General features: G+C 33.0%; 2 protein-coding genes across 13 annotated transcripts in view; one reads left to right on the forward strand and one right to left on the reverse strand.

Moving 5' to 3' along the window:
• Positions 1–26,118, reverse strand: part of LOC132732779 (uncharacterized) — a 126,081-nt gene that overhangs the window by 76,236 nt on the left and 23,727 nt on the right. For 5 of the 12 annotated variants that reach the window (XM_060719276.1, XM_060719286.1, XM_060719287.1 and 2 more), the window contains exons 2-8: positions 24,158–24,278; positions 22,944–23,111; positions 22,076–22,150; positions 21,356–21,529; positions 19,110–19,235; positions 17,834–17,959; positions 16,885–17,093 (exon numbers count right to left, since the gene is read on the reverse strand). The exons of 4 other annotated variants lie outside the window; for them this stretch is intronic. In XM_060719276.1, the coding sequence (XP_060575259.1) occupies positions 16,965–17,093; positions 17,834–17,959; positions 19,110–19,235; positions 21,356–21,529; positions 22,076–22,150; positions 22,944–23,111; positions 24,158–24,278 (919 nt within the window). In that variant the 3' untranslated portion in view covers positions 16,885–16,964. Of the gene's footprint in view, positions 1–14,364; positions 14,564–16,884; positions 17,094–17,833; positions 17,960–19,109; positions 19,236–21,355; positions 21,530–22,075; positions 22,151–22,943; positions 23,112–24,157; positions 24,279–26,118 lie in introns of those variants that run through there. 3 more of the 12 variants (XM_060719278.1, XM_060719281.1, XM_060719280.1) reach the window with 3 other exon arrangements.
• On the forward strand, positions 692–2,860 carry LOC132732780 (uncharacterized). Its single transcript, XM_060719292.1, has 2 exons — positions 692–794; positions 1,842–2,860. The coding sequence occupies exons 1-2, from the start codon at positions 692–694 to the stop codon at positions 2,858–2,860; spliced, it is 1,122 nt and encodes a 373-aa protein (XP_060575275.1).

The following is a 26,118-nucleotide window of genomic DNA, read 5'->3' on the forward strand; positions in this document are numbered from 1 at the left end:
TACGAAAATTGCCGAGTTTTAATAGTGAGAATTATACATTCACCGTACAATATAGGTTAACAAATTCACGTGCAAAGGCGTTCTTTGACTTAACAATGACCAACATTTCACCTTATTAAATTTAATATAACAGTGTTCACAGAAATTCGAAATGTTTGACGGAAACTTGAACATGACGTGTGAAAAGACGCAATAGTTCTACCGTAACCAATGGCGATCGGCGTTCTGGCTATAACATTTAGGCGATGAGCAGGAAAAAAGACTATATAAGAGACGGGAACCGTTATTGCGCTGGAACACTTGCATATACGATAGAGAAACAACTTCTACGCGCTTACATAGAGGTAATCTATTTATTTTATATTTAATACTTGCGTACAATGAAATTATTTTTATCATGAACATTTTTAATTCTTTTAATGTATGATGTAGAAAGCTATGTTTTTGTGTTATTTTTTAACAGCTATAAAATTGTATATAAATTCTATATAAATTCAAAGAAACCAAGTCTGTTATAATGCTTTGAATACATCTTTGTTTGGTTTCACTGCTGTTTGTTATTCCATATTCTTTTATTATTCTAAACAGTTTTCATTCAAAGACATCTTATTTAATTATTAAATTATGAGAATAAATTTTTAATCACATTTTCTTGACCCATTCAATTAACCCGTCTAATTATTTTAGGACCATGGACTTGATTGCTTCTTTATTTGCCGGGATCACTATCTTACTGACATATCAGTGTCTGCTCGTGAAATCTATGCCTACAAATGCCACGAACGAAAAAAGCGGTAAGAGCCAGTTAACTTACTATAATGCAAAATCAGTTGTTGTTTTTCACATTTGAGTTTCAAATCTTATCAGCATTATGCAAGTTGTATAAGATATCATAATAAATATCGTGATATCAGTATACAATACGACTCATCTTCAATGGGAATCAGTATAGCATTCCGTGAGCAAATAAAACATACATTTAACAACTCATGTTTTAAAGAGCCGATGGATGCTAAAAATTTATTCGTATAACTTAAAAAATTAATGATTGTGATTGATTTCTTTAACGATATGTTATTTCAGATGCAAAGTAACAGTGAAGCGTCTTTTGAATCACATTTTCTTTATTATTACCTCTTTTTTATTATTTTATAATTATTAACTTTTTAACTGTCATTAAATAATTAACCTGGAGAAAGCAACAACCTGCTGAAAACGTTTTGCCTGCGTAGCAAACTAGGAGGGCATTTCGCAATATAGAGTTAAACAATGTCCTGCAGAAAACGATTATTTAACCAGCACCCTAGCAGGGCATTCCCTCAATTAAGATATATCAATGTCCCCCTGATGCTTAGTGAAAAAAACCAAAAGAAGCATTGAATTTTTCTCTCCGGCAAATTTCGTAGGGCTGAATTCCTTACAGAATATGATTTTGTTTAAGTAGGCCAGAATAAGTGCCCCTCAAAATAGATTTCTTGTCTTTTTCGAAATCATTTTAAAATAAAATACTCGAACCCCACATGTAAAATTCATATGTTATATTCATTGGGATTACGGTTGGTTTGGGCATAAATATTATATATACTACTTAGCTTTTGTTGCCTAATGTCAGTTAAATCAATTTTATTCAAAAATAAAAATTGTGAACAATCTAAAATTTATTGACTTTTTAATCTTAAAATTTAAATTATTCTGATACCCCATGCAACAATCAAAAATTTTACATGAATTTATCATAATTGAAACTCGATTACAAAGCTTCAAGTTTAAAACAGTAGTAATAATATTAAAAAAATTCTTCTGATTCTTTAATTCAAGAAATTAATTTAATTAATTCACAGACAAAGCAGGGATATTGTCATCTTACTGGAACGATGTTCTGATGGGAGCTCTTAATACAAATGACCACCATATCATAATGCAAGAATTGAAGAAAAAACACTATCATTGGATAGATATCACCCAGCTCGCCAAACTGTCTGAATTTGAAGCTGAACAACAGTTGAATGACTTGGATCATCATCAAGACAAGACTATAGAAGATAAAGCAGCTGATATCGAAAAAGATGTTGTCAATGGTCTTGAACACTTTTTGAAGGACCTTGACAAGACAGCTGAGAATGAAAATCCTAATGAAGACGACCTGGTTACGTTAAGCGAACACATTGTAAATGAAATGGGGAAGATAGATAATGGCATGGACGACGTACTTTATGACGTCAATAAAGCAATAAATACCATGGCAAAAAACGTGAAGATTGGAGACAATAGAAGGGTTAATATCGACAATAAAGTCCAGTACATGCACGATGGAGAGCAAGACAGCGACAATGTAGACAAAGGCGCTAATGAACAAGAAAAAAACATTGACATAAAAATGGATGGCACTGAGAATGATTTTTTCAGGAACATTGGCGTTGAAGGGAAGGAGGATGGTAATGAATTGGATGATATAGATATTGGCGTTATCAGAATGAATATGCTTATGCAGATGATGAAATCTACACAGGACAGTGTTGAAAATGAAGCAAGTGATAAACATGTTGATGAATTGATTGGTGCATTTAAGAACAGAAAGGAAAGTGATAGCGGCAACTTTATCTCCGAGCCAGGATCAGTCTATGCTTCAGTAAAGAACAATAAAGAAAAACGAGCATATGAAATCGTGGATGAACAATACTTTGATCATGCGAAACCGGATGGCACACACCAAGAAGAAGGTACTGCAACTATTGACAATAACGATGTAGACAAGACACTTCGGCAGCTGCTCCAACAATTTCAAGAATACGCCAAGTTTAGAATCGCAGGCATGCTAAAATTGATGCAAAATGCTGCCGCTTCAAAAAATTCTATCTGACCATGAAACTGTTTTAAGAAGAATGATTTTGAGAAACTATGGACGAAATTTAACAAAAACAGCAACATGCATTTTGCTCTAAATTGGTTCAAATTTGAAAATAAAATCAAGAAAAATTATTGTTAGATTTGATAATTGAGAAATGTCTCATTGGTCTGTCGACACTGCTGTTGTAAGGATCATATGTTCAATCACCTATTGCTCCAACAAAAATAAATTAGCAGAGATACTTCAACCAAGATACGAGTAAACGAATAAATAACAATTAATGAATAAAATAAATAAAAGATAAAGGAATAAATAAACAAAATGAAATAAAAAATATTGCACAAAAAAAAAAAAAAAAAAAAAAAAAAAAAAAAAAAAACACAACAACAAAAATCACTACAAAAGAAACAACCCCAACCCTTAGAAAAACATTTTTTTCTCGAGCGATGAATGTCTATACTGAGATCTCAGTGACCAACCGAGTAGTTAAGGTGACTTTGAAGCACTTGTCCTTTAATCTCAGTGGGATCGATTCCCACCATGGAATTTCATTCTACATGTAAGAATGCTACCTTACTAGTTTACAGATTTTCTTATTCAGGTGTCGATTTGGGTCTGAAATAACGTGCGAGTGGGCACCCGAGGTCTTCTTGGACCAGTAAAGTTGAACAGTCGCCATATGATCTTAATAGAGTCGGTGCTATTCGCCCTACCCCCGACTCCAACCCCACCCTCCGACGAACATTACCACGAACATTATCTTATACAAATATATGATTATTAACAAAATACTGCAGCAGATCTCATTGTCTTATATGTGCAGGTCTGTCTTTTGTCGTGGTCTATAGGTTTTTATGTATGCGTTCCTGCCACTGATGACCATATGCGTTTCTGCTGCCGACGGCTTTCATATTTGGTTGCTGGCACGAAGATCATTTTCGAGCAATGGGATCACACTTTCGCAAAACTTGTTACTCTATGCTTAAAAGCGACAAACAGATTTATCTTGTCTTGTTGTGCGTAATACAACCGGGCAACCCTTCTTTAAAATGACACTTATGCTAACAATGCCTCATTTTGTAAACCGAATAATGCATAATTATATTGTGGCAAAATTCACAATAGCCCTTTCCCGGTGTTATTTAAACGACGGACAACATTGTTATATTGCATATCTGATAAAGATTGGATAAATTGAGAGTAAAAAAAACACCAGATGTTTGAAACAAGTAAGAATACAATAAATGAACGTTTAACCGTTGCTAGGTAATTTATACGCTTTCTATTGATATTACTTATATTACCACATGTAACACACCCAAAATTTAATTTTAATATTCATCATCTTTTTGATATTGAGGAGCTGGTCCATTCAATTTTTGACCAATATATTTGAAGGAAAAATAACATCATTTGAGGCTAAATTGAGACCCAAAATGTTTTGTTTTTTTCATAAATTTAGTTTAGTACGTCGTGTCACTGTAGAAATTTATAAGTTTAAAAAGGTCATATATGCTGGCAAGTAGTACATTTTTAATTCTTTCGCCAAGAAATGAAGTCCTGAATGAACACACACTTAAATCTTTAAGTCATCAGGTATTACGCAAGAATACACAGAACTTAAAAAACTTAAAAGATGAGAAATTAAACTAGAAGCGACTTAAAATTGGGCATTTAAAATTTTAAAGAACAATTTTGAAAATTTCTAATCAACAACTTGTGTTTACCGATCGGATGAAGTTCTTGAAAACTGCATAGCAACTGATAGAATTTTTGGCAAATACATGTACCAAGAAAAAAACAAATACATATAGTCCGTAAATGTGCCGGAAGTAAATATGAAAACAGACAGTTTCCTGCCAAAAAAATGCGAACTCTGTTTTATCTGGTATATTCTTGGAAACAAATGCAAACATTACTAAAAATATCAGGAATCGCTGTTCAACCGGGAATTCAAAAAAAAAACACTGTTTACCATTTGATGTAGGTCCATACCAAAAACGTATGTGCAAACTGCAGATCATTCTTCAGATCATTCGAACTCGATTCGTTTTCACAAAGTAATAGTGTTTATTCTTCAAAATAACATAACCTAAAATTGAATAACGTGTCTTAATCGAGCTAAGAAACGTATTAATTATCGATTTTCAATATTGCTTTGAGTTTATTTCTTTATTGTCTTTTCCTATCATTTCCATTTAAAGTGCCCCGGTTGATCTATGAAGCCTTAATTTTCAAATTTATGTTTTTTTAAGCTTTTGGACTTCAATGTAGTTTCATTTAAGTATCCATTGAATAATGCAAGAAAGAGGTCTTATTGAAATAACCGTAAAGCGTACGTCGTAGATTTCCTTCTTTGACGTAAAGTGCGTACTCATACAACATCTGTCATTCATCACAAAGTCATAAGATACTAAGGTTCATACCCAGCACCGGCTTGATTCGTACCTGTCAACTGTCAATAAAAAACAACATGATAAGCAAAGTAACATCTTCTCTCTTCCTCCGGGTAAGTGCACTTTGTTGAGAAGGCACAGGTCATCAGCAGATGATTGAGGAGTAAGACGGCAAGTTCACATGCTCTCTACAGATCGGAATAACGTTTCAGGCGATACGACATTGTTCGTTGTTTGGTTTTGCCGCGCAACAACACAGAATTGGTTATATGATGCCGAAATTGTAAGATCATTCTTGCCAACCTCGGATGTTACATACATAAAAGCAACACCAGGAATCAAAACCACCTCACCTTCTGGAGCTAAGAGATGCATACTGTAGACTCCGGTTATTCGAACCCGTTTAGCTGCCGATGTCCGAGGGGGATTGGTCCTAATACGTGGCAGTGAGCCCCAAGTACAGAGTTACGGCTTGAAATAGCCCAACAAATTGTGCGCTTTAAGGCTTTTTATTATATAGACGATGGTCGCCCTTCGCGACACACATCTATGAAAAATCAGATTATAAAATCGGTCGGTCTTGCAGTCGAAATATTGAGACTAGGCTTGAAAGACATACCTTTTACTTGGCTACAACCGCACTTTTTAGGGCTTCATCCTTTTCATATTGTCTCAGGTTACTGTACTTAGGTTCTCATTGGCCGCAGTACAGTGACTTCCTTTTGGCTCAAAATTCATACCTTTGGCTGATATTCCATGGAAAATTACATGGAGGTAAATTATCACATTTTTGTGTTTTAAACTTAACTCTTTCAGGACATGACTGGTGACAGTGAAAACTGTCCGAACTCGACAGTGAAAGCTGCATTTAGTGCCTCAACGGGCGGATGGACCCTCATTAAACAGATATTACATACGTACGTAGTAACATGTTTACATTAATTACGCACGGGTCCGTCTTAACCATAAAACTACTTGTTTTAAAACCATTTTCACACGATTAAAAATTCTATTTTTTTTAACAATTAAGAATGCAGACTTCGAAATGAAAACACAATTTCTTTGTCCAACAAATAAGAAAAGGGACCGTTTTCTAAGCCGGGACTCAAACTGTATCCCGACTGTATCCAAGTTTTATAAACGCATGTTGGAATGTATGGGATTTTTCTCGTATTGCATGGAAAGAAAGCAATCTCTTCTTCCGAAATCAATAAAATGTTAATGTTTGAATCACGATACAATTTTAGAAACACTAGAAATCAATAAAATGTTAATGTTTGAATCACGATACAATTTTAGAAACACTAATTGTTATTCCATACGAAATGTAATTTAACATTATGTCGCACACAGAGAAAAAAAAACGGTCAGGGTACTTTTTATTTAAACAGATACAGTTTACGTAGTACGTTTTTGAATTTGCAATCCTTTCTATGTTAAAATTTGTTTATAAACGGGATCTTTTAAATTCATGAGTTAACTGAATCAAGGGTAAGTTTTAGGTCTGACCCCCGGGTGTCTGTGATAGAATCATGTATGTTAAAATGTATGTATAATGTATTGTAATAATGTCCAGTGTAACGAAAAACTGTCAGTGAAACATTTTAAAAGGCACATTTTGCCTAAGGAACGAATAATAAATGGCAAATATGAGTTTTTAACGTATAAATAATAGTTCAAGAGCATATCAAATGCTGAACACATGGAGAGAGTAGGGATGAATATGAAATTACACATGTATTTGTAATAAATGCAGAGAAAATATAAATAGTGTTGTATTTTGACTTCCACACAAAATACTAACTCGAACTCCTTGTAACTTGGGCAAAAGATGGTTCAATAAGTAAGTAATCGTTTAAAAATTTTAAGAGGACATAAAAATTAAAAATAATTTGAGATATAAAAATAAATGTAATTCTAGAAAACCATTTTTCCTTTAAGTAAATTTGGCCTTTTGGTCTTAGACATTAATTTTTTTATTTTTTTTTTATTATTATTATATTTATTGATGCTACGTGCGTTTCTTCAAAGTTTTTATATTAACAACTTTTCACAAAATTATCTTGAGTCAGTATATGATAAGAAGTGTTACCAAATTGAAAGATTTGTTATTCGATTGAAAATATGTGTTTACAATTGTTTTACTTGTATTGTCAAGTTTTCTTTACAAACTGTCGATTGTTTTAATTAATACGTTTACTCCATCTTCATTTAATCCAGTAACTTACATTCCAGTTATCTTTTGATCAGGTTCATTAAGTTTAGTAAGTGACTTTCTTTTTGTTACTACCGATTTACGTTTTGAATGTTGTATGAACATGCAAGTTATCAAGTTCTTTTAGTTCAGTGTCTGACTTCCTTGTTGTTACTTTCGAAGTGTTGAATGGTGCAAGAACATGTTGGGTATCATGTTCTTTCAGTTCAGTAACTGACTTTCTTGTTGTAAATCGATACAAGTTTAGACTGCTGCATGAACATCCTGTAAATCTATTATTTTCGTTCAGTCACTAACTTTCCTGTTGTCATAGATTCAAGTTTAATATCATATGAAAATGCTTAAAATCATGTTTCAAATGTTTTGCCAATCGGTTGTCAAAACAATTTTATTGTAATGTGCAAAATCATATAAGCAGCGAATGTTTTGAAGTATTTGGCTTCTCACTGCAATGACCCATACATCAATGTCGCACAAGCGAACCTTTTCGAATACTATGTTGTATTTTTAATACAATCACATCCAACATTATAATACAAGAGATTATATGGTTTTAATTATAAGTTTTTGCCATTTTAATACAAACTCACAATCATCCTAGCACAAGCGGACGTTTGGAAACTTTTACCATTTAATTAAAATGTAATACAATCATATGTACCATCCTGGTTGAACAAGCGAAACTTTGGAATCTTTTTCCATTCAAATATAGTCAAGTCCAAAATCATCCTTGCACAAGCGAACATTTGGAGTCTTTTTCCATTTAAATACAATCACAACCATCCTCATCGTAAGCGCAAGGAAACGTTTGAAAATACAATCAGGCATACTATCATCGTAGCGCAAGGGACATTTGAAAGTTTTTGCCATTGAAATAAAATCACAACAAATAACTTCAAGGCACGTTTGCAAAATAAATTACGTTCACCATCATTGTCGCACAAGCAAAGTTTTTGACATTACACACATGTTGTAAACGTAGTATTTATAATTCAACAGTCTTCTTCTCAGTACAAACTGTTTGCTACAACACTAAGAGAAAAATCTTCAGTCCAAAGAACCATTAGATCTAGCACAAACTTTCACTTCTAAATATATTATGAAGAACGACTTCCTGTTTGGCAAAATGTTGATAGATAAATTTGTTGTTTGCGTTCAAATATCATTATTATTAATATTGATATATTAATATCTTATAATGTTATCCATCGCGTTGGTATATTAATAAAATATGCTTAAAGTATAAATAAACGTACATATGGAAAGAAGGGTTAAACTGCTTTTACTTGTATTTGAAAGTGAATTTGCATGAACAATTTTAATGCTCTAAGTTCACGAAGAACTGATGGCACTGTAGGTATCGTAGACCAAAATCACATATAAATACCGGATATGGTCACCTTTAGCATGGAGCATTGTCAGAAATCGTTGGCGAATGAAACCAACAAGTATATTGATTTCTGCCTCCGGAATGTTATTCCACTCCTGCATTAAGGGTTATATAATTCATTAATGTTTGAATAGGGCGTCGTATAACACGCTGGTCCAAAGTATCCAGCATGTGATCGATGTGATTCAGATGTGGACTTTTGGCGGGCCGTACAATAATGAGTACAATATTACTTGACCGTGGGACCTTTAAGGTGTTCTATAAATTATTTCCCTGATTACCAAGCATTGACCTTGAGCTTGTCATCTTACATCATCATCCATGGGTCATTTTCCAAGGGATGAATCATGACTCCTGTCAATTAATTAATGACCAACCCACTCGTGAAATAAAATGATTCCCATTGAAAACTGATCAACTGTGGGCAGGTCATATTTCATCCCTGAAAAAGTAGACAACTGATCTTAATAATTATTTGCAATGTTGGCTATTGACAAACAGATTCAAACTTAAAAATTCTATATATTTCTCGGATTTTTATGTGCCAAACATTAAGTTAACAAACAAGCCAAATAAAAAACGGCACATTTAGTAACTATTTATTATATTACCAGTATGTAACAGTACAAAATTTTTAGTCACATGGTACACTTGAATTAACAATAAGAATAACTCCCATTGTCCTATGGGAAATTAACATTACAAAAATAGTGAGGTGTAATAAATATATATACAGACCAAATAACTCTGCAGAAAATATAGCAAAGGGGTGTTGTTGGCATCTGCATAAGTTAAATGTATAAAGCTATATATTTTCTGCAAATTTGTGCGTTTTGATTGGCTTAAGGCAGGCGGTATTCGGGTAGAAATGGCCGTGTCTTGATAACTGTATATGTGCACCGTCCAGTAACGGCAACAATAAAGGCGATGGGTGCTACCTGAGCCTGCACATTTGTATATAATTGAGCTGCGTCACGACAAAACCAACGTAATGCGTTTGTGACCAGCATGGATCCAGACCAGCCTGCGCATCCGCGCAGTCTGATCAGGATCCATGATGTCGCTATGAGTTTCTCTACTTGTAATAGGTATTGTAAGCGAACAGCATGGATCCTGATCAGACTGTGCGGATGTGCAGGCTGGTCTGGATCCATGCTGGTCGCAAACGCATTACGTTGGTTTTGTCATGACGCGGCTCATATTTCAATGCACAGTAGTCAATTAATGAAGACGTAAAGGACAAATGTGTAAATATCTATTTTTAGCATCAGTGAAACCTAACTCCGCCCAAAATTAAAGAATCATCAAATTAGGGCATCTACCAACCAATTGTAAATGAACGAAACCACACATAATAAAAGCTGTGTGAGCAAATTTTTAATAATAATAAATATATATATCGGTCAAGTTAATCTAGCCTTGGTACAAATTATAAAAATTGTCTGTACATAACTTTTTAAGGAGTTCTTATAATTTGTAATTAAAGGAAATAGGAAAGGACAATGAAACAATAGGTCGAGCTATTATTTAATATCTAGGTGCGTATGTCGAAACAAGACCAACGCGGCTCTCAAATTGCTAGGAAGGTTTCTGACCGGACACGATTCTTTCTTTTCATATTTCTTCCTTTCTTCTTGTTTCGTTCTTTCTTTTTTTCTTACTTTTTTCTGTCTAAGATTGTTTCTTTCTTTCGTGGTATACAATATATTGCTAAGAAAATGCATGCAATCTTTTTCTCTCTTCTTAAAGATACTATATTGTTCAATTTTTTTTTATCGTTTCATTAAGGTTATAAGACTCAAACATGAAAGATTAAGAACAAGTAAGTTTTCAATTTGGTAGACTAGGAGAGCTTTCAATGAGAATTATAATAAGAATCTTAATCAGTTCATGGCATACTGCAAAATCATTATTATTCGTGGGGCTCTATTTTTTGTGGTTTTCGTAGATAGGTCACCAATTAAAGAGTCAACGAAATGAAGAGAATTTTCATTTTGTCTGTTGTAAGATTATTTTGCATCACATAATTTACATTTTACCTTTATGAAAAATAAACAGTCCACGAAATTAAGTACGCACGAAAATTTTCTTTGTGACAATAATCTATAAATATATATAAAAAAATCTTAATTTCAGCGTATTGAGTTTTCCAACTATTCGAATAAGCGGATTTCGAGTTAGCGGACTTAAAGTTAGCGGAATTCGAGTTAGTGGATTTCGACATTGCTGACAAAAGTGAATGTCTGGATAAATAAAAAATCGACAGCAAGGATAAAATTTAAAATTACTTGTCATGAAATATTAAAAAATAATTATTGTTTCTTCAGATACGTTTAGATTTTGTATGGTTTGGACGACCTTTTTTCGATTTTCTATCGAAAAAAGAGCTGTGGTCATTAAAGAAAACTACAAATTAATGATTGTCAGTCAATTTACAATAGCAACCCAAACATAGGAATTTCCGGGGGGGGGGGGAATAGAATAGCTAATACAGGATGGTTTATATTGCTTATGTTTCATTATCATTCGTGTATTTTTCCATTATCATTCTAAACCTGCGCGATTTATAAAGGATAGTGTTCACAACATTGCTGAACCCCTTACTCATATACTTAATTTGTCCATTATTACTGGTATTGTTCCGGATGATCTCAAGTCTGCCCGTGTTGTTCCATTGTATAAAAAAAATAATAAGACTGAACCTGGTAATTATCGACCAGTGTCTATTTTAAGTGTAGTGTCCAAGGTCCTTGAGAGAATTATTTATGACCAAGTAGAGAGTTACTTATCAGAGAAAAACCTACTTTATACCCATCAGTCTGGTTTTAGACATAGATATTCTACTGACACTTGCCTTTTACACCTTACAGATTTCATTAAATTTGAAATGGATAAAGGTAATTATGTTGGTATGGTCCTTTTAGATTTACAAAAGGCGTTCGACACTGTCGATCATGATATTTTACTCATGAAACTTGATGCTATGGGGTTTTCTAGTGATGTTATTCACTGGTTTAGGTCTTACTTATCTAGCCGTACACAAATGGTCAATGTCTCCGGTGTACTTTCATCTAGCGCCAATGTAACTTGTGGGGTACCCCAAGGTTCGATCCTTGGCCCTCTCCTATTCTTGATTTATGTTAATGATATGGAGGCTGTGGTTCGTAATAAATTGCTTCTATATGCTGATGACTCAGGTATTTTAGTATCAGGTAAAGATATCCAGTATATTACCTCTCAGCTTACTGGTGATCTCAGCAGTGTGAGTAAGTGGCTCACTGATAATAAACTTTCCTTACATCTTGGAAAGACAGAGTCTATTTTATTTGCGTCTAAACCAAGACTTAGGTCATGTGATCAACTAAATATTGTATGTAATGGTACTACAATAACATCCACCAAATCTGTTAAATACTTAGGTGCTGACCTAGATCAATGTCTATCTGGTGAGTATATAGCCAACCAGGTAATTAAGAAGGCCAATGCAAAACTTAAGTTTTTATATAGAAAAAGTTCATTTTTAAATAGGTATACTAAACAACTTTTAGTTTCTTCATTAATACAATGTCATTTTGATTATGCGTGTGCCTCCTGGTATTTAGGGTTGAGTCAAAATCTAAAAAATAGACTTCAGGCCACACAGAATAAGTTGGTGAGATTTATACTTAATCTCAGTCCCCGTACTCATATAGGGAGGGCTCATTTTGAGGAAGTTGGTTGGTTACCAGTACATCTGAGGGTAAATTTCCTTATTCTTGGTCATGTACATAAGATACATAACAATAGTGCACCTAGTTATTTAAATGAGCATTTTCAAATTGCAAATGAGGTACACTCTTACTCCACTCGATTTAGAGATAGTAACAGTTATTCTATTCCAAGAGTTAAGGGTTTCGGTAAGAAAACATTTGTATTTAATGGTTGTCAGGAATGGAACAGGTTACCAACACATCTTAGGTTCATAGCAAGTCGTGATAATTTTAAAAAATCTCTTAAGGAACATTTTATGCAATCAATATCTGTTTAGTCATTTTAATCTAGTCATCTTACCTAGCTTTTATTTATATATTTTTATGTTTAGTGCATATTTTAGTAGTACCTATTCATTGTCAAACATATCTGTCATAATAATTATGATTATAATACATGTGTGATAAATTTTGTGATGGAAATACTTATGTGCAATAATTGATATAAGAAATTGTAATTGAATAATTTATGTGCAATACTTAATAATTAGTAAATATTTTGCCTTTCTGGTGTCATATGATCAATTCTAAGGACCACAATGGAAATAAGTCGGCTTATGCCTTCTTTTTGTGTCATCCTTGGTATTGAATATATGGCATCAACACATGCACTTTCATGTTTACATGTATCTCTTGATGTTGACATTGAATTTGTAGTTGTTTTATGACATGTATTTTTTACCAGAATAAAACTATCTATAATTACACTAATATTTCATGTGTGTTTGCATGAATATTTCGACCAACGTGGATTTACAGGCTTGGCAAAAAGAGGTTCAATTAACATACATAAAAAACGTGGGTCTTAGACCGAGGCGATGTTTATACCTTAAATTCATAGAACCAAGCAAGCTTTTCATAAAAAATATATGAAAGAACGGCGAAGTGTTATTCAAACAGGATTTTTTAAGAAAATCCCATGCTTCAGCGTTTGTGTTTGTCTGAAAAAGAAACTGTTGCAAAATACAGTATTTTACCTCTTTGCTTCTTAGAGTTGCATGCCTCCAGAAGAACCCTATTATTTGAGAAACATCAAACTTGAGAAAAATGGACGAAGGTTTTACGACAAATAAAACGATTTAAAATGCATGAAATAGTTAACATGTTATGTGCGATTAAAAACTGATTCTGCAGTTTTTATCACCATATTTCTACTACTCCTCTACTTACGCAGTTAGGGCTATTTTTGCATATATTTACCTAATTTGGTGATTTTCGTGGATTTTAAGTGGCGTTTGCAATGTGGAAATTATTTTCCTTTGCTCACTTCACAATATTTTACTTATTTTAAATACATTCTCATTTTTTTTGTTAAAATTAGTATGAAACTGGAGGCATGCTGCTTTAATTAATACAACTGTAGTATATCTATAAAACCTTTTGATCTAATTTCTAAAATTTCTAAACGAAATTATCGCTCTGTACAGACTATATTAATACAAAACATAACTGACTTTTATACTTTACAACGGACAGACGCGGTAAAATTGAATTATTCTTTTTATATGCTAAATCCTTTTGTGCATGTTAAAAAAATGTACATAATATATAACAAATGTATGCTAATATTCCGACTTGTCAGAATTTCAGATATTTAATATCTTATTCACGTTACATGTACTACGTGAGATATATTCAACACTTAAAACGGACATATTTCTCTTTATATCACTATGGTTTCAATCAAATACAACTCATGTACATTTTCATCATTTTTTTCAATAATATTTTACAATTTTTTAAAAAATATTTTACACTTTGTGTGTGTGTGTACATGTACAACAGTAGGAACTGTATAGATACGAGCACTTTTAAGAACTTTTTTATATACATGAATACAAAAACACTGTATTCAATAAAGTTAAATAAAACATCAACTGTCCATTATTGTTTTCAATGTTTCATCTGGATTGATTCACGGTTTACCGTTTCACCACTTGACACTCAGTATGCCTTTTTTCCAGCCTGAAAAAATGAATAAAATGTTGTTTTTCTGTAAGAATCATCAACTTCCGGTCTAGAACGACATCCTAACATTTCAACAAAAATTATATAGCAAGAAAAATTCTTTCCAGTTTGTTTCCAGGCATTAATCTAAAATTAATTAATCTAAATAATGCAATGACCAGTCTTAGGTTTTTTTACATAGAACCAAAGAAATTGAAGTTAATCTATGAATAAAGTACATTTTTATGTAAAAAAATTAGTATACGTGCCATTCGTAATGTTCATACTTTATGTAAACAAAATTAATCACAAAATTAGCACACCAAAAAATAAAAAATTAGACAAATTAGTAACTTTCGCAAATTTCCATATAATAAAGCATACAACAAATGTTACCATAGCAACCGATTTTAGTGACAACAACAACTAAGTAAAATAACACTTGTTTTAACAAATAAGTTAGCTTTTTAAATACATGTAGACCAATTTAAAGGTATATGCTGGCTTTGCGCTATACCAGTGGCTAAGAACTGCTGGCAAACTTTTTTATGTCCCACAAGATGATAATCCAAAGTTAGATAATTTAGGAGGTCAAAGTTACATTATGCTCATTTTTTTCATTTTCAAGTTGAGCTGAATTGAGAGTATATTTCAAAAGATATTAATGATAATTGACCAACAGTTGATATTTGAAAATGTATTATGATAAAAATTTTAATCTGCCTAAAATATAAAACAGATTGTATTAACAGGTAAATTCCAAATGATATTTACAGAAATTTCTTTGGGTCATGTGAGTAAGTTATCATTCATGCGAAATGAATTAAAAAAGGGAAAGGAATTATGACAAAATGTAAACTTATTTTGACTTTCACCTGTTTACTTACAATATACTCTTGAATTGGCATAATGTCACTTTAACGGTTAAAATCTAAAATCTCTACACACAATTTTGTAACCTAACCAAGCCGCACAAACAATTGCGTATGGTGTCTCACATAGTTTATAGTAAATTCCCTAAGTCTTGATATATCTTTTAACTTATTTCTGCCTAGTGTATATAATAAATAAAGAAAATGATCTGACGTATATAGATATAGGTTCGTATAAGGGGAGAGAACTGTGAAATTGTGGTAAAAGAGTGACCTACCTGCAATCGAAGTTACAGATTTTGAATTGAAGTCCGGCAAACCCATGCATGTTATTATATGGGAAATAACAAAACCATTGGTTGGAGAGAGAGAAAAAAAAACAATAAAAAACAACATGCAAAACACTGATTTAAATGTTCAAAAGAATGTTATACATGCAGACGATAGCTGTAGTTAAATGGAGCGCATACATGAGTTACAGTTCTGAGAAACATTTTTGGTATTTAGCGTAAATTTGTGATTGACTTAATTGAATTGAGTAAAATTAGATGATACAAAATTAAATGATAACAGTTTATGCACGACCTTACGCGTGAAATCGTTTACTTAAGTGTGGCCTAAAAATTAATCATGCGCGTAAGTTTAATCGTAAATTAAATCCAAATGTTTGTGTTTAAATATTATCTTTTTTTTCATATGTGTATAATTATATAACCAACGTGTTTATCATCGGACCAAATATGTCAAGCGTGTTTATCGACAGACCAAGCGTGTTTATCGTCGGAGCAAGCGTGTTTATCGTCGGATCAAACGTATTTATCATCGGACCACACGTGTTAATCACCGGATCGAACGTGTTTATCATCGGACAACACGAGTTTATCATCGGACGACAAAATGTGTTTATCACCGGACCAAACGTGTATATCATCGGACCACACGTGTTTACCGTCAGACCAAACGTGTATATCATTGGACAAAACGTGTTAATCATCGGACCAAATGTGTTTATCATCGGACAACACGAGTTTATTATCGGACCAAATGTGTATATCATCGGACTACACGTGTTTACCGTCCGACCAAACGTGTAGATCATTGGACAAAACGTGTTTATTATCGGACCAAATGTGTTTATCATCGGGACAACACGAGTTTATTATCGGACCAAATGTGTTTATCACCGGATCAAACGTGTATATCATCGGACCACACGTGTTTATCGTCAGCCCAAACGAGTATATCATTAGACAAACGTTTTTATCATCGGACCAAATGTGTTTATCATGGGACCACACGTGCATATCATCGGACCACACGTGTTTGTCGTCAGACCAAACGTATTTATACCGGGCCAAACATGTTTATCAACGGACCAAACTACCCTACACACATATTCTTCCACAAAACAATTATAATTAATATTTTATGTAAGCTGATATCGTTAAGTAACAAAACAAATAGTTCTTCTTTTGTTTTAAATAAATGCAGTAACAATGGGTGAATACAGGAGGTTAAAACTACATAAAAAGGCAGAAGTGTCACAATTAGCGTTTAGTTAGAGAAAACGTCATTTTCTTTTTTTTAGGTTGAGTAACTACTTTTCTCTGAGGCTGGTCGGTCATGCGCACTGGTGAAATAAGTTCCTCCGCTATTGAATATAGTCCGGCAACAGTCTAAAACAGAAAAGAGACACAGTAAAATCTAAATAAATACACATTTGACCAAAACAATATCATGATAAAAAGGATAAGACAATAATTATTTTATCTATTACGACGTCACCAATGTTTGGGAATTGTAAACAAAAGTGGGCTCTGATTATGAATGATCGCTAAATGGAGGTCAAACATCTTTTTTGACATTCAAAATGATTTAACTATTATGCGCACTTAATGCAGAAAAAAGTGATTTGCACTGATTTCGGTGTAGCTTTTGTTATGTGTACACATTTCAATTTAAAGCAGACGACTGTAACCCTATCTTACTTTGAAGAAATGCACACAATTTTGCTTAAAATGATATTAAAAACACACGAGGTGCTCTAAAACCATAAACATTGCATGTCTCATTAATGTTGAGCGAACAGCACAATATTATTTTGACCTAGTCACGATTTTCAATATTGAATTTTAAAAAATAAAATTCATCACCAAGTTTGTTATTATCACACAATTTACAGATATGGTAACATGGATTTTATTTTATAAGCCGAGTAAACGTATGAAATCTGTATGGAGTCGATACATTGTTTCAGTGTAAATGACATCTCAAAAAATATCCGTTTAAAATATACGCTGAATATAACCCCTAAAAGTACAAACAAAAATACAAATCATTTTTTAAAAAATGAAGTACAAAACTGAATTAAAATACAATTACTAAACAACCACAGACACGCCCTGATAAACCATACCTCTTCAGTTCTTAGTTTTGTTACTCTCTCAGGCTCATGTGTGCTGTACTTGGACTGTTTCCGGAAATAGGCTCTGTCAGGCAGACTCTGGGTATCGAACTCGGTCGTTGTGGCATTGCTTTCATCCTAATGGTTTGAAAAGGAATAAAAGTAATAAAAGAACACATTGTATTATATTAATATTCTACGATTGTTAAGCAATGGTAAGAACGCATTAAGGTAGACTTGTTTTATGTGATTGTTTTTTTGTTTTTGTTTTATTTTGATATAGGGTTGGTTTTTGATTTGTAATTTTATTAACCACGTCATAGGTACAAAGGGGTCGGGAAGCATCCTCTGTGTACATAGGTACAATTCTGTGATTTTTTTAGCAACGGAAACCTTCACACATTTTGTATTTTGTATATTTAACCTATATTACTTAATTTCTGAAATCGTTCAAACGATGACAACCTTTGTCTAAATGCTATATAATTTCTTTCTTTGTTGTTGTCTTTTTGAAGGCACAATGAGCATGCGTAAAGTGCAAGTTTTGGCAGGATTGCAAAGAAATCACACATAAAACGTTGTACATGTAACTTTTGCTATTTTATGTACGTCTTCCTGTTTAATTTAATTTTAACGAAACGATAACATTTTTGCCAAGTTCACGAATTTGCCTAATCAATTTAAAAAAATGTTCCCTAACTAAAAACTTTGCGCAACTGTAATTATTTATAAATAATTGAAAATCGGATAATTAAAACAGACGCGGAGTTTCAATAACTTCCGGTTTGGAAATATTTCATGACATAATACGCGTGGTTGCGGTGGTGTTGGTAGTTTTCACTCCGGATCAGGCCGAGTAAGCCACATTGAATTCACCAGAGCACAGTTCTACCACCGCATCGTTCCTGGGCAAGCTGTCAAGCAGTTTACCAGTACTAGTTGCCATCATTTTCGCAAGAAACTGATTACTTCGGTACATGCCAGAGCAGTGGTACAGTGCGAATGACTGTAGAAAAGATTTCATGATCAATCACAACAAAAATGAACTGCGCCGTTCGGGAATCGAACCCGGTTCGCCCGATCCACAGTCCAACCTATTGAGCTAACCGGACAGCTATTGACATAATATGCTTCCACCGGAACAGAATTTAAAATAATTATCGAGTTCTAAAATTAGATTATTTCATCAGTAATAGAGTGTTATCATATTATACATGTTGTGTACTCGTGGTAACACGTTTGAAAAAGAAATATAACAACAGGATAAGGGAAAAGCAAGCCTTCTTACGTCAGAGGAGATCAATTCTCTCTCGGCGTTGGTCAACCTTGGTGCAGCAGATTTTATCCGTCTTGACTTCCGGTGTAAGGAACAGGAAGAAGTAGGCCGGTCATGATGTGGAGGGCGAGCATGCATCTGTGTTACATGGGTGCTTACAATAAATGTGGCAAAATCATGCATATACATAGCAAAATTGTAAAGCGTTTTCTATTCACTTTTCACAAAAGAGACTAATATGAGACCAAGACAAAATGCACTTGTATATTATGATTAAAATAACAATTTCAGATAACATTAAAGTATCTTATAATGTATCATAGAATATTTAAAGCAAAAAAGTGCAAAAAAACCACTAAAAGCGGAAAGGGTGTTTCATGCAAAAGACATTCCGTTTCTTGTTGTCTTCCCCCCCCCCCCCCCCCCCCCCCCCATAAAGTTCGATAAATTGAAGCTGCACGAGACAACAAAAGAATAATACATGCATTTAAAAAAGAGCGAGAGATAGAAAAAAATGTAAATAAAGTATATCAAATGGTAAAACTTTTTATTGTTTATTTGTTATGTTATTAAATTTATAATATACGACATTGTCACATAGTTTAATCTCCGTCTTATTAAGTTTTCTTCTTCTTTCCATTACCCTTGTACTAAGAAGGTAAATTCTGATTGAGTGGAGAAAATGAAAGTACTTGCAAAGTGATTAACTTTAAAGTATCATAATTCGTCACCTTAGTGCAGTAACGGGTTAAGTCCTTCATAATTTAATAGGAGTTAATCAATTATTGCACTAAGATGACGATATAGATCCTCTTATAATACTGCACGTTTGTAACGTCATTTTTCATTGGATAATTGTGACGTTTATATAGTTTTATATACACGGTTGCTGTCTATTCATGAAGAACTCTTATTTTTTCTCTAAAAAAATGCTTGCTGTTTTAAAAATTCGTTATAAAGATTGTTGACATGTTATATGGCCGTATATAAACGGCTGTTTGCAATATAACCCTCGCCTAACGGCTCGGATTATATTTACAAATAGCCGTTTATATAGGGCCATATAACCTGTCAACGATCTTTATAACTAATATAGTTGTCATTAACGGTGTTTTATATAAAAAGACTATAGAAAAGTTGTAAAATTTAAAAGACTGACATCACTGATTGGATCTTGGGTTTTCCTATAAATATGAGATATTTTTGCTTCTGGGCAAAAACGTCATATCGAAAATGCTCAGAAATGCATAGCGTATAAAGACATTAATTTTGACCTAATTATAAACAAAGGTAAGAAATAAATATATTTCAACAAAATGATTAAACTGTCACATCCGAAAAATCATGATTAAATCCTCTTATATAATTAATAAACAAATGGCCGTCACACTGTGCGAAATCTGATCGGCTAATTCAAATGCAAGCGTTTAAATGAGTCAGATGTTTCAAACGAAATATTTTTGAACGAAATATTTTCCCATACACCGCCAGCGTGTACGAGTATATTTTTCCGTTAAAAAAATTGGAAACAATTTGTAAGGCGTTTTACTTTACCAGTATGGCCGATAAACAAAAATAGATTGATGTTTGTATTTTATTTTAATTGATAACTACATTGCTAGAGAGTGTTTGTTAATGACTGAGCATGATATTGAAAGAAAGTTGGATAAACTTTTGAAAGCTTGAAAGGCAAGACAATAGACATTTAAATTTATAAAAAATATGATGCTATGCGTTTATGAGCAATAACTATTAGACGCCGGCCTTGACCGACATAAACTATAACAACCCGTAACGTCTGATATATTGTACTAGGTCTTGTGAAGTTTGACCTCTTCCAAGCTGGGTCATGCTTATCTTCTTATTGGTTTCGCACCAATACAGTATAGGTCATATGGCGACTTCCCAGCTTTTCTTGAAAGAGGAAGACCTCAGGTGCCCCTCTTTAATCATTCCAGCCACAAACGGGCACCCGAGTAGAACCACCGACGTTCCGTAAGCTAGCTCCATTATATAAAATTAATGCCAATTATCTTTGAGTGCATTCTCCAACAGAATTCCATAGATTTTATATTGTGATTCATAAAATATCTCTATGTTTACATTTACATTGCTAAAAGCTTGTTTTCAGGATAATTGGGATGTAGGGAATACGTGTCTATATTTACAATACATTTATACAAAGCATAAATATACAGGGGGGGGGGGATAGGAAAGAACAATAAAATACTAGAAGAACGAACAAGATATCTGCTTACCTTGTTCAATTTTTGACTTATTATTTCATTTTCTTTCTCTCGTGCGCCGACTTTTCTTACAGAGGATTTTCGTCTTGTTTCCAGTATATTGGTTGATTGGTCGTCCGAGGTACCACGTGACTTTAAAGAGCTCGGACGGGAACCAGAAAAAATCTCTACTTGAGTGACAACGTCCTATCGTTGAAAACAAAATCTAATTTCATGGCATGCTTTTTGGCTTATCTAGCGCATATAACAATAAGTTTTAAATATCTTTTTCTTTTTTATTTGTAAAATGCGCAAAAACTCACTTGTTTTTGGATGTTTTGATAAATCAGGGTATCAATCAATCGTGGCAGCTCTTCGTGTATTAAAGGTAGTTATACTCTAATGCTTTCCCGCCAGAAAAAAATCTAACATTGGCCAATACCGTAGCAAATCGGTTCTTTTCGGAACGGTATTTTTTCAAAATCTTGGGCATTAGATTATGACTGAACATTCACTCATCCTTTATCGCTATGTACTAAGTTCCAGTTATAAACGCTTAAAATTCTTGAATACCGAATATTGTGAAAAAATAACTTTCCGGAAATGATCGATCGATCACGATATTGGCCGATGTTTGACATTTTTTGATTGGAAAGCATAACAGTAAGACTACCTTTATCTTCTCTGCGATATGGTAATATCTGATAAGAATATTAACATTTCACACTTGCACACGATCAAATTCTAATTTACCTCTTTCCGTGTTTTAGACTGACCTTCATCGTCAGAAGATTTATATTCTAAATCGTAAGTCACGTGAGTAGGCGTCTGATATGAAAAAAATAGTAAAAAATACAAGTAAGGAAATAAAGTAGTTCCATTCAAAATTTAAACATTAAACCTTTGACAATTATTCATAAAGGAAAAGAGCTTGGAAAAAAGGTTCCCTATATTATTCTAAGTAACCCAGGCTATTTTCATATATCAGTATTAAAGGCACATACTGCCTCAGAAATCCTTTTATTTTTATTTCTCAAAGGCTTTCTAGAATTTTGGTGAAATTTTATAGGATCACAAAAGTTACTCATTGGCCAATAACCTGAACAATCTTTTTTATATATGTTGCATTTTTGCAATAAGTACAGTTATGGTGAATAAGTATTTTGCATGGAAGACAAAGTACTACTGGGCTTGCATTTTAGTACTTCTATGGAAAACTATATCACATTTATTGCTACTTTCTTCACGCAAACATCTTACAGTCTCTAAAAAACATTATTTAAACATTATAAAATTCATGTTTGCTCTTTCTAGAGACATAAAAATATGTTTGTTCCTGAGGCAAAATGTGCCTTTTAAATGTACAACATACGGAATGTGCACTGTGCGATCCGGCACGTGAAATATGTGAAGCAATTTGTCATTTTATTTAAATCAGTTTGAATGTACCATGAAATTATAACATGTATAATTCTCGCGATTAAAGACGAACGCTTGTGCGCCTGTCTTTTGGAATACATTGTTCATTTATAGGCGGGAGGTTAATCAACCGGATTGTATATACATTGTAATATATACATGTATATTTAAAAAAAATCATAATTAATAATTTAGCACACACATGTCTTTTTATTTTCCTTCGTTTTTTCTTCTTGTTCTGTTTCTTATCATGACCTAGCACGACAGCCCTGTAATCGTTCGGGGCATCAATGATTCCTTCAAGCATCAATCTGCGCAGACGCTGATCTTCGGACGCTGCGCGTGCGTCCTCTTGCTTATCCATTATCGTCTGCAAAGATATTATGCAGCGCATTATAGCATACATTTATAATATTATATCGTTGGTTTCTTTCATCATCACAAGAGGCAATGTTCTAGTATTTAGAAGAATAAAAAGACGAAGAAGAAAAAGAAGAAGAAGGAATTAAACATTAAATTCTAAATGGCTAAAAAGCTACATGCGTCCAGATGAGCCAAAGATTTCAAGAAAATCAATCTTGAAAAAAATGCACTAGGATTAAAAAAAAGTAATTCAATATTTAAATAATAATTTACACTTCACCTCCTATCAATGACCTTTTTTGCAGGATTTATCAACATATTTCTATTGCGTGACTAACACAATTGATGCTATTTTTCATAGTTTTACCCCCTTTTTTTGGTAATTTACGTGGATTGTAAGTGCCATCTGCAATGTGTAAGTTATTTAACAATATTTTACTTTAAAAACATTTTCACACTTTTAGTGAAAATTAGTGTGAATTTGAAGGAATTCTGCTCTAGAACTGCGACAATTATGAAGCAAAGGTCCAGAAGATGTTATGCAAACCTCTGTCAATAAAAATTAAAGTGGCATAATAGTGGTTAAAATCATCTTGTTATTTTACTTTTGTGTGATAATGTTAAACTTTCTCGTCACTTTTATATAACAATTAAGTGTCAAAAATGACCTATTCTTATAGTTGATAAAAAGGGGTTCTTTTTATACATGTATTCTTATTATAGATTGCATTTACTGTATAACTGTGCATTTATTTCATGATTAAAGGCCGGACTTGACGTAACATCAACATTCATGCCAAATAATGAGTCTTTAAAGAAGACAGATACCTCATTTCAAACAACTGAAACATAGACTTTTGTGTAAAATAGTTATTTGAACGATTTGTAAATTTATTTTAATTTAACAATATTTTGATTTTCAAAATACGATTCCTTTAAACATCTAATTTTAATAAATTTGAATAAATTTCATCTAAAAAATGAAATTCATCACCAAGTTTGTTATCACCACACAACTTACAGACTTTTAAACTATGTAAAACTCATAATTACCTCATATTCATCTTGTAGACGCTTTGTAAGCGTCTGGAAGTATCTCTTGTCATTCAGGCGTATGACGTCAGTTCCCATCAAGTCACATAGACGCTGTCTTACACGTGTTGTCGACAAAGAACTGAAAATAATAATAAAGATTCATGGTTAAAAGTAAGAAAACTTCCCTACGGTTATATGAAAACAAAAATAAACTAAGACATTGAAGTAAGATTTCGCAGTTATAGCAAAATATTTGCCAAATTTGCAATAAGTAGAAACAAATAAGTAGTCAACTGCAATTTTAAAATACTAAAGTTTTGGGGGGGAAAAAGCCTTTCTCAGGAAAACAAATTTTATGGTTAAATTTTTGGTTTTGGGGTGATATATTTCGGGTGTATTAAACCCGTCAAATTTTATATCACCCGAGCCGATAGGCGGGGGTGAAATTTTTTTCTTGGCAAGGGGAATATATTTCCCCATTTTAAACACCCAAAACCCCAAAATAATAATTTTTTTTACCCTTCCTCGATTTTAAAAAAAAATCATTGCTACTTTTAAAAGAAACGTCGAAATTAAAATCCCCTTTTGGGGACCCATTTACCACTAATTACTTTCCCCAAAAAAATACAGGACGTATTTTTTTTGGGAAACCCAACGAATGTAAAAAAAGAGGAAAAAGGGGGTAAAGTCTTTGGGAAACCAAATTTTTGGGGAATTTTAAAATTTAAGCTTTCCAAAAGGGTTTTAAAATTTGTTTAAAAATATCATGAGAATATGTATGGTTTACTCTATTTTGGTAAATTATTTTTATCATTTGAAACAGTTAAAAAGTGCTTGTAAATCGGAATTTACATCGCATAAAATCAAACCGTACGCGCATCGCCACAGCGCATGTTGTTTTAGAACGTGGGTCCGCCAACGGGAAAGTTTAGTGTGTATATTACCCGTCTGGCTCGGTAATATCAATTTCTTTCGGGTGATCAATATCCAATCAAAAAGGTGGAAAAAATTGGAAGGGTAATAAAAATTAATATTACAATAAACAGGAAATTATGTCAGCGTCGCATGACGTCAAAAAAAACGACGTCAAAAGTTACAAAGAGTTTGGCGTAATAATCATAGACAGGATCGATCTGATACATTATACTAGTGAAGTCTGTGAAGAAAGCTTAAAGCGTAAATATAAAGTAAAAACACCAGTAAAACTGACTAAGATATATAAAAAATATTTTTTAGTAATTGACAGACATTAAAATATAACTTTTGAATGCATTCCATTTGGTGATAAAGTATCCAAGTGATATATATATTTAGGAAGTCTCTTTTTTCAACGTCTTTTTCAAGGATGCGTTACTTTATCAATATAGGCATAATAGAGAAATCCTGGATAGTATGTTCTTAGGTATAAAAATGTTCAAAAACATTTAAGCCGCGTCACGACAAAACCAACATCGTGGGTTTGCGACCAGCATGGATCCAGACCAGTCTGCGCATCCGCGCAGTCTGATCAAGATCCATGCTGTTCGCTATCAGTATCTCTACTTGTAATAGGGTTTGTAAGCGAACAGTATGGATCCAAATCAGACTGCGCGGATGCGCAGGCTAGTCTGGACCCATGCTGGTCGCAAACGCATTACGTTAGTTTTGTCGTGACGTGGCTCATTTATAGTTGATTCATTATAATATAATGCTTTATATCAAATCTATGACTATTCATACGTTTGGAACATTGTTATGTAACGATCTGTTATTGTTATTGGTTTTTTTGGAAGGGTTTCTCATTCTAGAATTTTATGTAGTTAAATAATTCAAATTTAGGTACAAGACGACAGTTTATTACAGCCGAAGACAAGTGAACCCTGCAGTCACTTAAAACGTTTCAACTACGCAAGTTAACAAGCATACACAAATGTTTTATAAAGTTAATCTTTTAATTAATTAAAAACTCAGACCCAAGTGTATAATTTTTTAGTCAGTTA

The sequence above is a fragment of the Ruditapes philippinarum genome, unplaced genomic scaffold, assembly GCF_026571515.1.
Source record: "Ruditapes philippinarum isolate M1 unplaced genomic scaffold, ASM2657151v2 ctg1861_1_1_1_1, whole genome shotgun sequence".
Classification (NCBI taxonomy): Eukaryota; Metazoa; Mollusca; class Bivalvia; order Venerida; family Veneridae; genus Ruditapes; species Ruditapes philippinarum.